General features: G+C 29.2%; 1 protein-coding gene across 2 annotated transcripts; it reads left to right on the forward strand.

The window, feature by feature from the left end:
• The first annotated feature begins 8,342 nt into the window (after positions 1-8,342).
• On the forward strand, positions 8,343-13,807 carry LOC120083788 (protein IMPAIRED IN BABA-INDUCED STERILITY 1). 2 transcript variants are annotated; one of them, XM_039039659.1, is made up of 9 exons: positions 8,344-9,284; positions 9,987-10,271; positions 10,526-10,843; positions 11,259-11,486; positions 11,596-11,693; positions 12,148-12,235; positions 12,390-12,923; positions 13,022-13,154; positions 13,375-13,807. In XM_039039659.1, exons 1-9 carry the CDS (start codon positions 8,889-8,891, stop codon positions 13,383-13,385), a joined length of 2,091 nt encoding a protein of 696 aa, XP_038895587.1. In that variant the 5' UTR covers positions 8,344-8,888; the 3' UTR covers positions 13,386-13,807. The 2 variants fall into 2 exon arrangements, with proteins under 2 accessions (XP_038895588.1, XP_038895587.1); XM_039039660.1 differs by lacking the exon at positions 13,375-13,807 and having other exon boundaries at positions 8,343-9,284; positions 12,390-12,982; positions 13,021-13,154.

The raw sequence follows: 13,807 nt of genomic DNA on the forward strand, positions 1-13,807 counted from the left end.
TATTATTTTAATTTTTAATATATATTAATTTTTTATATTTTAAATTTCAATAGGCACTTTTATTTTTTTTCTTTTATATTTATTTCCATCTTTTATATTTTATTTATTTTATTCATTATTTTTTCTATTTCAAAAAATAATTCTGCTATATTTATATCTTATTTTGATTTTGATTTTTAAAACTCTCCAATATTTAACTTTGTACATTATTTTAATTTTTGATATGTACATTAATCTTTTATTTTCAACTTTTGAGTATTAAATTTTGCAATATGTCTGTCTATATATTGTTTTAATTCTAATATTTTTAGCATATTTGAAACCGAGTAGATTTTACAATATATAAAGTTTTTTTTGACTGACATTCATTTAGCTTAACAATATTTTACAACCATGATATTTATATAATAATATAATTAAGTTAGATTTGACTCAACATCATTTAAGACAAATAGCTCAAACTAGAGATGACAGTGTCAATCAAATTTGGACAACATATGAAGTAGAGGATACAACTTTATTAGTATATTTAGTTGTCATTGATACTTGTATCAGATGACATAAACTTTTGATAGTATACATATATTTTTTTTAATATTAATTATTTAAAAAAAAAAAGAAATGATTATCAAACAAATTTCTGTTATTGTTTTTTTTTTCCTTTTTCTGGTTAAGAAACGAGACAGAGAAATAATTATGAAACGTATTTATATTTTTGATTTTGTTAAAAAAAATAATAAATAAACGAAAAACGAGAACGTTATTGAAGCTACCATATTAAAATTTGGATCATGGGGTTGAAGGATATAGAATGGAAAGGAACACCAAAATTGAGGAATGAATCAATAATTAATTTGATTGGAGAAAGGGAAAGGCATGCATGCCATGGGGGATCTGCTTTAAAAGTGGGTCCCAATAAAGTCAATGGTGTGGGCCCACCTCAGCAATGAAGAAAGGAAAATGTCAAGCAGTGGGAAAGCTGGCAAAGTTTTAACTAAACAAAGCCTGATCTCAAAAGTACCAAACACAAACAAATAAAGTAAAGCCATTATAATTGTTTTTCTTTTCTTTTCCCTTTTTTCCCTTTTTTTTCTCTAAATAAAATAAAGAAAAGAAAAAAGAAAAAGGAAAGACTACTCTACAAAAGGGGTTGATTGAAAATTTATGAGTGTGGTTACAAATTAGTTGGCTGATTTTTGCATATTTTCTTTTTCATTTTTTTTTTCTTAGAGAACAATAGTTATTTGAATTTTATTTTCTCTTGACTTTCCCTTCAACTTAATACGAATTTTTGTAACATGGTGTATTTTGACACTTTCTTTCGGAAAAAAACACTTATTATAGACCGCTAAAGTTAACAAACAATATCGATATTTACGTTAACTATATAGTGTCATCAAATAAAATTCTAAACTTAAATAAATGTTGCACATAAAATCTTAAACTTAAGAAACAAAAAAGTGTTAGAAATTTTTACCCATTTAAAAAGTTGTTATAACATTATATCATGTGCTTTTAGTAAATCATAAAACAAATGTATGATGCAAAATTTGATAAGCTTTTTTAATTAAAAAAAAATAACGTTATATTTATGTATGTACATATAAATTTTAACTTTTGTGTAAACTACTCAAAATTAATTTGATTTTAATTGAAATTAGAGTCAACAAATATCGTATATTTATTTTGTGTAAAACTAGGGTTAAATTATCCTAAACTAAATTGAAGTTCACTTAACTATCTCTTATGATCGCAATTCTAATAATAATTTATTGGATTATAGACTAATTATCATTTTATAAGGGTAGATAGTAAAGATGTCATGGGGCAAGGACGGGGAGGGACTATAGTTGAATATTAACCCTTTAAAATGATAATTAGTGCTATAATCCCATGCAAAATATATTTCAATTGGACAATTGGAATAAATTAACATTTTTTTTCTCTCTTAAATGATTTTGGAAAATCTCCATATCTATTTCATGGATGTTTTAAAAATGTTTTGTGAATAAATCCTTGATAATGAGATAATATGAAAAATCATTACATTATATATGAACATTTTACTTTACAATATTAAATTCATATTAACTAAACTTTGCTTTAAATTGTTACGTGAAATTAAAAAAGTAATCCAATTTTTATATTTTATTTTTATTTTTGTTAATAAATAAGTAAGGCAGAAGGTCAAAATATCAAATTGATAATACAAATTTTACAAATTCAATTAATAATATTATTTTCTTCTTTTTCTTCTTTTTTTCTTTTGATTCAAAACTTATAAATAGTTCAACTAATACAAATTTGTGTGTCATGTCACAATTTTGATAATTGAAAAAGCTATTGTTATAGTATTACAGCCTAATTAATACCAAATCTGCAAAATGATTTTTTTTTCCAGGACAAACAAAATATTTTCTTCTTATTATTTATGCCTATATATATATTATTATTATTGTTTAAAGAGTAATCTATCTCCAACTTCGATCACATGTCACATGTTAATTGTGATGTTGAAAAATTGAACCTTTAATTTCAAGGTTGATAATACAAAGACTATGTCAGTTAAATTATGCTCACAGTGACATAAACTATGGATTAAATAATAGATATTTCATATTTTTTCTCGAGTTCTTATTTGGTTGATAACTTTTATTTTTATTATTAATATTTTTTTTTGTATTATTCTAAGGCAATGAGAAATTATGTCATTTCTGATTAAAAAGTATCGATTTATTTAAGATTTAAAGCTCACCGTCAGTTTCAAATTTGTTTATGATTTATGTTTGTGAAACACATTATAATTTGATATATGATTTATCCGTACTGAAAAATTTGGCCAGTTTAATTTGTGAAACACATTTAATTTTTGGATTTAATAATAAGAAATGAGGACCTTCGAGACTCTAATTGGACATTCGGGTACCTTTTGGCTTTCATTCTACACAATATTTTTATTTTATTTTTTTAACGTTATCCAAAGTAAATTCCAAAATTCAAAATTGTTTTCCATGAAATATATATAAAATTTTAATTAATTAAAAAACTTTCAGTTTGATTGTTATTTTTATTTACAAAACTACTATTCACACAAAATTGAAAGTTTATAGAAAACTTTAGGAACAAAAAAAATACCAACCTCATAATTTTCGAACTAAACTTATAATTTAATCTAAATCTTTAATGATCTATTTGATTCGTGGAATAAGAGGTGTGTATGGAAATAAAATTTTATCTATATTTTATATAATTTTTAACATTGTAAATGATAATATCTTATTCTAAATCATTTCATATCATCCATGAAGATTTTTCAAAACCATCAACATTTTCAGGGATTTTTTTTTTCTTTTTTTACTTTTTATCTTTTCGTTTTATTTGTTTTTTTTTCTTGTTGATATGGTTTTTTTATTTAATTTTTATAATATGTTTAAATTAAATTTATAATGGACATATATAATTACTTTTATTAGTAATAATGCTAATATAATACTTTATTCTATTATTATGAATAAATATGAAATCCATAATCTTTTTTTTTTTGTTATATGAATAACAAGAATTATATTTACTTAAATTCCTTTTGATTGGTAATATATATTAACACCATAAATTATTTATTAGAATTATTAATTAGTCTTTAAAAAATATTAATTAATTAACTATAATAAAATAAGTTACTTTTTTTTTCTATTAAATTAATCTTATCGATTGTACTAGAAATACCATTGAGAGTCTTGGGACTTGGGTACTTTTTTTATATTGTCAACCACATGCATATTTAAATAATCTTTAGGATTGAATCTATACGTTAACAAAATAATAATAATAATAATAATAGTAAAAATAAACCATCAAAATCAAACTAACATCTTAAAAGTGATTATCGCTAAGTGGTAATTGACATGTAATTCTTTCTTTGAAGTGGAAATTCAAATCCTCGTACTTATTTGTTGTATTAAAAAAAAGGAATTGTTTCAAATAGTAAAATTGTTGAAAATATTTATAAGATATAACAAAAATTTAGAATTATCAATGATAGACTTTGACAAACAATGATAGACTTATATCAGTATCTTATCGGTGAAGTTAATTTTTTAGACACTGATAGAAGTCTATCATTGTCTATCATTGTCTATCAGCATCTATCATTGATAGTTTTAAATTTTGCTATATTTTATAAATATTTTGGTTCATTTTTCTATATTTAAAAATAGCCCTAAAAAAATTAAATTGCATTTTTAGTCATTGAATTTCTATCTTCCTATTTATTTGGTCATTGAACTTTCACAAAGTAAAGTGATCAATAGGTCCATTTAATTCACTTTTTTTTTTTTTTGTCAAATATGTATTTGATTTTTAAAAAGTGTCAAATAGATTCTTAAACTTCAAGTTTTATGTCCAACAAGCTCACAAGCTTTAAAAAGTGTCTAATAGATCAACCTAACAATCGTGTATTTGTCCCTAAAATTTTTAATTTTGTATATAAGTCATGACGTATTCACATATTTTTTTAATTAACATATCTATCAAATATAAAATTAAAGTCTTGTTTGGTAATCATTTTATTTTTTATTTTTTTATAGTCTTTTTAAATCAAGCCTATAGACACTATTTCCACATCCAAATTTAATTTTTATTATCTACTTTTTACCAATCATTTAAAAAATCAAGCCAAATTTTGAAAACTAAAAAAAGTAGTTTTGTTTTTGGAAATTTGTTAAGAATTCAACCATTGTACCTGTAAATCATGGTAAGGAACAAGAATATGTTTACTTTTCAAAAATAAAAAATTAAGGCCCCATTTGGTAATCATTTGATTTTTTTTTGTTTGTTTTTGAAAATTAAGTATATTTCATGCACATTTCTTACAATGATTTGCATATTTCTAAATTACAATGGTTGAATTCTTAACTAAATTAAAAAAATAAAAAATAAGTTTTTGAAAACTACCTTTTTTAGTTATCAAAATTCAGCTTGGTTTTTTAAACAATTGGTGAAAAGTAAATAATAAATGAAGAAATTTGGAGGTGAGAATAGTATCCATATGTTTAATTATATATATATAGTTACCAAACAGGATCTAAATAATTACCAAATTGGCCTAAAATCTTAGAATTACATTAAATATAAGATTCAATTTTGTATCTAATACATTAATTATCATTTTTCTAAATGAATATATAAAAAGTCTATTAGGTATAAAATTGAAAGTTTATTAATCAGTTATATACAAAATTTAAGCCCTTCTAAAAACCATTCAGTCTTTTGTTTTTTGTTTTTGGTTTTTAAAAATTAACCTTATTTCCTCCTATTTTTCTTACAAGGGTTTGCATATTTCTTAATTATAGAGTTAAATTCTTAAACAAATTTTAGAAGAAGAACAAGATTTTAAAAACTATATATTTTTTTAAATTTTTAAAAATTAACTTAATTTTTTAAAAACTTGAATAAAAAGTAGAAAACAAACATAAAAGTTCGAAAACAAAAATAAAATTTTAAATGATTATCGAACGAAGTGTTACTAATTAAACTATCCAAGAAAAGAAAAAGAAAAAGAATGAAATTGATGTAAAATCTAGACGATGGCACTAAAATAGTAATTTAGTGTATTTCCTCCCCCCGCCCTTTTTTTTGTTTTTATTGATAAAGTAGCCCATTTTTACTTAAAGAAAAGAGAACCCGTGTTTTAAAATCATAGGAAGACAAACAACGAATCTCCGGGGGTAATAAATGGAAAATCAGAGGTTGAAAATCTCAAAGCTGATTGAGATTAGAGAGAAGAAAAGATAAAAATAAATAAATAAATAAACAAATATATTTGATTTTTTTTCTTATTTAAAAAAAAGAAACGCATTTAGTCAACAACTACCGAAACTAGAACCCACTCCCACGCGCATTGTGTTGACCACACGCTCTTTGATTGGAGTAAATAAAGTGGGGCCGCTTCCCATTTGACGGTCACAAACACGCGACGACTCGAGAGAAGGAAATTTTTGGAAGGTAGTAATGCCAGTCCAATTAAAAAATAAATAAAAATAAAACAAATCGAGACCAATGCAATAAGGGAACAAAAACAGAGAATAAGCACAAACTGCCCCAAAACTTTGCCCATTTTCCCCCTTTCACATCTATTTTCTTCTCACTTCTCAATAAAATCAAATTACCTTTTTTTCTCCGTTAAAAATCAATCGCGTTCCTAAATTTTTAATAAAGTAACCATTTCATCTCTAAATTTTAGTTGACAATAATTTTATTTTTCTATTTTTAAATTTATAATAATTTAATTCTTAAACTTTAATAATTAACAATTTAGTACTTATACTTTAGAAAGGATAACAATTTAGGGTCTCTATTATGAAAAACTTCTTTAAAATTAAGTGTTGAATTTTACATATAATGACTTAGTCTTTATAGTTTATAAAAAAAAAAATCTTGATTTTTGATCAATTTAATGGTCTACATAGGTAAGAAATTTTATAAAATCTTAGGAATATTTTTTACACGAGGGACTAATTCGCTACAAATTGTAAAGTATATGGATCAAATTGTTATTTATTAAAGTTCAATGATTAAATGGTTACAAATTTAAAATTACATAGACTAAATCGTTACTAACAAAAGTTTAGGGATCAAATTGTTTTTCTTTAATAAATATTAATATATATTGTTAATAGCATAAGTTTACGCTAGTTGAATTAGGTTCATGTTAGTAAAAAAATATTGTTTTAATTCTACATAGAAATATAAAATTTCAATAATTAAATTTAGTATAGTACATTGTTCTACTAAATTAGATATTCACTCAGTTGGTTTAAATTTCCAAATATATTTTTAACTAAAGGAATAGAAGTTGAAATCTTTCCCATTTACTTGTTGTTAGGACTTAAAAAATGTTAAATATTTCTTAGTTTTAATTCTCTTGATAAAATTGGATGAATTGAAAATGACGGATTAAATAATTTATTTTTTATTACTAGATAAAAATAGATTTTGGATTAAGTTTAGGTAGTTGAGTATCTTTTAAGTTGTAGATTGAGACTAGAGCATACCCTAATCTCAAACAAGAGGTGGAAATGCCTTTTAACCCATAAGGCCATCACTATGCTTAACCTATAGTTTGTAGCCAAACATTTCTTCTAGGTTCTAATATTGTTTTAGTTTTCATATTTTAAAACGTAGGTAAATTACAACAATGTAAGTCTTGTTGGTATTCATCTTGGTCCCGTTTGAAACAATTTAGTTTTTAGTTTTTGTTTTTGAAAATTAAGTCTATGGACACTACTTCCATATCCAAATTTCTTGCTTTGTTATCTACTTTTTTAATGGTTTAAAAAACCAAACGAAATTTTGAGAACTAAAAATGCTAGCTTTCAAAAAGTTGTTTTAGTTTTTAGAATTTGGCTAGGAATTCAACAATTGTACTTGAGAAAGATGTAAATGATTGTAAAAAATGTGGATGAAATAAGTTTAATTTTCAAAAACAAAAACTAAATGGTTACTAAATGAATTTTATTTTTTATTTTTGTTTTTGAAAATTAAGTCTATAGATACTGCTTCACATCCAAATTTCTTCATTTATTATCTATTTTTCATCAATAGTTTAAAGAACCAAACTGAATTTTGAGATTAAAAAAAAGTAATTTTCATTTTTTTTTTAAAAAATTTGACTAAGAATTCAACGTTTATACTTAAAAAATATGTAAATTATTATAAAAATAATGATGAAATAAATTTAGTCTTAAAAAATAAATATCAAATGATTATCAATCGAGCTGTAATGTTTAATAATTTGCTCACTTCTCATGCTCAAAATCCTCGCGTAGCCCACTTCCTCACCATTCATTCTAACCTTTGGCTTGATCATTTTCCCTCGGCTCCTAGATTTAGCTGCTAATAATTGTCTTTGTATTCTTAATTTTTTTAATAATAAATTCTTTTAATAAAATGTTAAATATTAAATTTAGTTGTTTATTGGGTCCCTCAAATTTCAAAAGTGTTTACTAGGTCAAATTGAAAGTTTTGACCATTAATTAAAGTTTAGAGATTAAATTTATAATTTTAAAAGAAGAGGTTGATATAAATCTCAAAATACAAGATTAAATTTGTAATTTAATCAAAGTTTGAAATATTGATGTTGACGAAAATATCAAATTTCAATAAAACAAAGATATCGATGAATACTATTTTTTTTAAAAAAATAAGTTTAAATTAATAAAGAGACATTTTTATGGTTTTAAAAGAAGCTAACGGGAATATTATTTATATTATTTTTACATTAACGACCCTTTATCGTTTTTTTATTATTTGTTATAAATATGTTTCGTCGAAGTTTCCATTCACACCACATTTTCACTTTTGTTTATTTTAGGTGAATAGTTCAAAGTAATCAAGTGTTGGATAGAAAGTTGGAATTGGCGAAAGAAGAAATACATTGAAGATGTTGGTTTTGTTGGGCAGAATTTCATTCTTTACTGCTGCTGTTGGTGTTGGTGCTGCAGTGGGTATTTAACTTTCCGTTGATTTCGCTGTTTCTGCTGTGGAGCCGCGCTTTAATGGCTTCTTCTAATCCACCTTCTTCCGCAATCGCCGCACTATGGATCCATAACAGTGACTGAGAGGCCATACAACAAACTGTTTTCCCACACCCAAATTAACCAAACACAGAAATTCCACATTCCATTGTTGTAACCTGGTATAAAACTCCACCCCCTTCTTTTCTCTCCTCTTCCTTCTTCACTGCACCCCCATTTTCACTTGGGTTTCAAACAAATCAATCTTCCCGCTAACCCATTTGATTTCTCTCTTTTCCCCTTTCTGGGTCGACCCAGATTGCTTCTTGAAATCTTTATTTCTCCCTAATGGTTGCGAAGTTGCAGTGATCCGCCATGGGGTGTGTGAACACGAAGCAGGCCGTGTCCGTCACGCCTGCATTCGATCACTCCGGCGTGTTTCGAGACAATGAATCAGTGGCGGTGGGGAACTCGGGTCGGAGCCGACTTGGGTTGGGGGAGATTGAGAAGAGTTCGAAGCCGAAGGCTAAGATGAAGACGAAGGGGTCCAGTGAGTTTAATGGGGTTGGGAGCGAGTTCGGTGAGTCGGGAAGGGCGAGTTCAAATGGCGGAGGGAATGAGACTTTAAGCTTCCGATTAGGGAATTTGAACAAGTATATGGAAGCTGAACAAGTTGCGGCGGGGTGGCCGGCCTGGCTCAGCGCTGTCGCCGGTGAGGCCATTCAAGGTTGGGTTCCACTCCGGTCTGATGCCTATGAGAAGTTGGAAAAGGTTCTTAGTTAGTTCTTTTGCTTACAGTCTTTAATCTCCGTTTTTCTTTCTTAAATCATATCAAATCTAAGTTTTATTTATATCCAATCATCTGTTCTTTTTTTTCATAGCTTGACTTGAGTTTATAGTTGATTTAGGCAATTATACTTCCTTTTAGGGGGAGGGGACATGTCATTAGTTCTCCTCATCTGTAAGTTGATTTGTCCAATCAGTTGAACATGCCACTGTGGGAGCATGATGAGTTGCATGATATATATATATATTTTTAAATATTTTTTAAATAGTGATCTGTGTACTTCATCTGCTGCCTGAAGGATTCTGTTAACTATCACTCTCAGTTTGAAAATTTGAAAGGATCTGTGTTTTTCTTTAATTGTCTTGGAAAGTGTCTAAACTTGCTAATTTGATAACCCCCTTCTCTTCCCTTCACGTTTCTGTGAAACAAAGAATCATTCATTGTAAGATTTATGACCTATTAATAGGAACAGAGTTTTCTGTGTTTGGTAATTTCTGCTTTATAAGAAGAATATTTGTCATATTTCTTCTTTTTTTCTACAACTGCTTCAATTTCATTGTAACTTTATTGTTGACATTTCTAATCCTCATATGGTGGTAGTTGAAGTTATGCTTTTAGAAAGTTGATTTTGGTCTGGATGGAATTGGACTAAGTTCTTTCTGCTTGTTGATGTTCAATTTTAATAGATTGGACAAGGTACATATAGCAGTGTATTCCGAGCACGTGAACTAGAAACGGGTCGGATCGTTGCTTTAAAGAAGGTTCGATTCGACAATTTTGAGCCTGAAAGTGTTAGATTTATGGCACGAGAGATCATGATTCTCCGCAGGCTTGATCACCCTAACATCATCAAATTGGAGGGCTTAATTACGTCTCGTTTATCATGTAGCATTTACCTCGTGTTTGAGTACATGGACCATGACATTACTGGACTCTTGTCCTGCCCTGATATCACTTTTAGTGAATCACAGGTATGTTTCATTCAGTTTTGCTCTGAGTTGCTTAAGTTTATGTCATACAGTTATAGAGCTTACCTGTTAAGTAAATAGATTGTATCTATTTATAATTTAGAATGAAGATTCTGAATTCATAAAGGAATTTCTGCATCCAGAACATTAAGTTGGGTAGCATTCTTTTGCAGAATATGAAGTGGAAATGAAACTTTCTATTTCTTATGGACAAATGAGTACAGTAATGAATCCGTTGCTCTTTACCTTTTCTGTAGATTAAATGCTACATGAAACAATTGATATCCGGGCTTGAGCATTGTCACTCACGTGGTGTAATGCATCGGGATATTAAAGGATCTAATCTTCTAGTCAATAATGAAGGGATATTGAAGGTGGCTGATTTTGGATTGGCAAACTTCTGTAACTCTGGGCACCGGCAACCTCTAACGAGTCGTGTTGTCACTCTATGGTATCGTCCTCCTGAACTTCTACTGGGTTCAACAGACTATAATGCATCTGTGGATCTTTGGAGTGTTGGCTGTGTTTTCACAGAACTTCTAGTTGGAAAACCTATTCTTCAAGGAAGAACAGAGGTAAAGTATTATTATTATTTTTTCCTCTCTCTCTCTCTCTCTCTTAATTGAACAATTTAATATCATATTCTTCCTAATCCGAAATAGAAGAATTGTGTGACAAGTATTTCAATGAGAATCCAAGTAAAAGTTGCTTCTTTAGATATCTCTGAGTTGCCAATCTTTGGAACATTATTTCGTGAAAGAAGAAATTTGTGAAACATCAAAACAGAACTTGGAAGAAATTTGATCTCTTTACATTAGTGTTTTGATATAAATGATCTATATTATGGTGAATAAGTGTGAACGATGATGTTAGTGGGGACTGAAATGTCATCCTTAGTGAGTCATGCAGTTCTATATGTTATGTTTTTCAAAGGTGATATTGACTTTACATTTGCATCTTTTATTGATACTTTCTTCTTTCTACCAATAGGTCGAACAGCTACACAAGATCTTCAAGCTTTGCGGCTCCCCTCCTGATGAATTCTGGAAAAAATCTAAACTTCCTCATGCCACTTTGTTCAAGCCACAACATCCCTACAATAATTGTTTACGTCAGACCTTCAAAGATTATCCTTCAACAACTGTGAACTTGTTAGAAACTCTTCTTTCCGTGGAACCATACAAGCGTGGAGTTGCCTCGTCTGCTCTCACATCTGAGGTAATACTGCTGATTACCTCATGTCTCGCAAAACTGTAGCTACTATTGTTGCAGTAACTGGTCTGTTCAATGAATTTTCTCATACTATATCCTTTATGGCTCCTTTCAGTATTTCAGTACGAAACCGTACGCTTGCGATCCATCAAGCATGCCAATATATCCACCTAACAAAGAGATTGATGCGAAACAAAGAGAGGAGACTAGAAGGTCGGTTTCTCATTTCTTTTTATCATAGAAGAATTTGACAATAAGATGACACTAAATAGTTGTCTGTAGATAGGAGGTTAGGTGTAGTGGACTTTTGTCTATCTCCACCAGTGCCAAAAATTTTCAAGCACATGCAGCTGATATTGAGCCTATTTGGAATGACTTTTGGAGTGCCTAAGAAAGTGTTTTAAGTGAAAAAAAAAGTGGTTTTGAGGACTTGAAACGTCATTCCAAATAGATCCTAAGATTGAGGTGTCTATTACCAATGTGCGTATTGTGTATTACGTTGAAAACATATGTTACAATGGCAAGTCCAAGTCCTTGGATCTTGTAAAGGCTCTGTAAATAACAAAACTTAAAAAGTTGAGTCCAAATCAAATAGCTTCTTCTGGTTTACTATTGTTATTTGTGTTGTCCTTCATGATCTATAATCAAAATCATTTTAAACTTGCAGGAAAAAAGGTAGTGGAAGAACCCGTGGACTTGATAACAGAAGGTTAACGCGAAAGCATCTTGGAATCAGTAAATTGGCACCAGCAGAGGTATTTTGTCTTGTGTCTCTCTCCATTTTTGTTCTCTTTTTAGAATCAAGAGAAGCATGCAAAGAAGGCAAACATTGGATTCACAATTTTACTATTCTTAGTGTCTACCACACTGCAAGGAAGTTCTTATTTAACCGCTTTAAATGTTGTACAGGACTTATCAGTCTCAGCTCGAGATTTGCACAAAATTAGTATTAATGCACAAAATCTTAAAGAAGAAAAGGTTATCAGAGGCGTTGAGGTGCAAAAGCTGTCTATGGATAAATTGGAAGAGACCATACATGTAAAGAATGCATCTCAAGGAGACATTCCCTTCTCTGGTCCCCTACAAGTTTCAACATCAAGTGGCTTTGCGTGGGCTAGACGACGAAGAGATGATGCCTCTATTAGATCTTACTCCAGATCAATTTCGAGAGGACACCTAATTAATGGGCTGGAAGATTCTACTACATTGCATTCGGGAAGCAATTTGGACTCTAAGTTTCATGAAAAGGTTGACATGTCGTCCATCAGCCGATCAAGTTCCAAGGGCCATGAATCAAATGAGAGATCGAAGGTTGTGATAAGGAACCAGTGGGGCAAGTTTGAGCGTCCTGATTCATTTGATACTTCAGATGAGTACCACTCGCAGGAATTTGCAGCGGCACTGTATATGCAAGATGAACTGGAAGCTAAGAGGAATAATCTGGTAAGTTTAAGATCATTAACGCCAGCCCTTTGATGTTTGCCATTGTTTTACGATATTCTAAGGATTGTTCCACCATTTATGACGTGATCTTGTTACAGACTTATCAGGACCAAGTGGACAAAGTCGAGTTTTCTGGGCCCTTGTTATCTCAATCTAGCAGAGTGGATGAACTGCTAGATAGACACGAGAGGCATATCCGACAGACAGTTAGAAGATCATGGTTCCAAAGAGGTACTACTGATGATAGAGATATCTCTTTTCGTCGAAATTTTTATGTTGTACTTTACATGGTTTGAAAGACAATGTTGAAATTTCCCATCAGACAAGTTCACAGCACCTTTGTTGCGAGCTCGTTTGTCTTTCTGTCTGCAGTCCTTGTCTTCGTCACGTTTCTACATTTACATTCCTTTTAGATTATCTGATCTCACCCTTGCATTTCTGTAACTTGTAGGTAAAAATTGATTTTGCTTATCCGTTGGAAAAACTCTGAAGAAAGCACCCAGAAAAGAGATCTCTCCAGATTCAAAATGACAATCACCCAATAAATTATTGATTGCTGAAGATTTCACAGCAATAAGTTCATAACCAAGGACGTGAAGTCATTGCTGTTCAATACCACAATAGAAATACACACGTCGGAACGTCGTGACGAGAGCAGAAGCATTTGGATGATCAAACTTGTTGATTTCTTTCCAAACAGCCATTTTTTTTTTTCTTTTCTATGTAGTTCCTTTTTTTTTTTTTTTTTTTTTGTTAAAAAAAAAAGATAAATGTTGTAATGTATAGAGTAGTACTGATAGATGATGAGAAAGTATTACTGTAAATGTTCCTGATTTGTAAACATGGCAGTGTACTTTAAAGATGTTATCGTTCTTGAAAGCATT

Source organism: Benincasa hispida, chromosome 8, assembly GCF_009727055.1.
Source record: "Benincasa hispida cultivar B227 chromosome 8, ASM972705v1, whole genome shotgun sequence".
NCBI classification, from domain to species: Eukaryota; Viridiplantae; Streptophyta; class Magnoliopsida; order Cucurbitales; family Cucurbitaceae; genus Benincasa; species Benincasa hispida.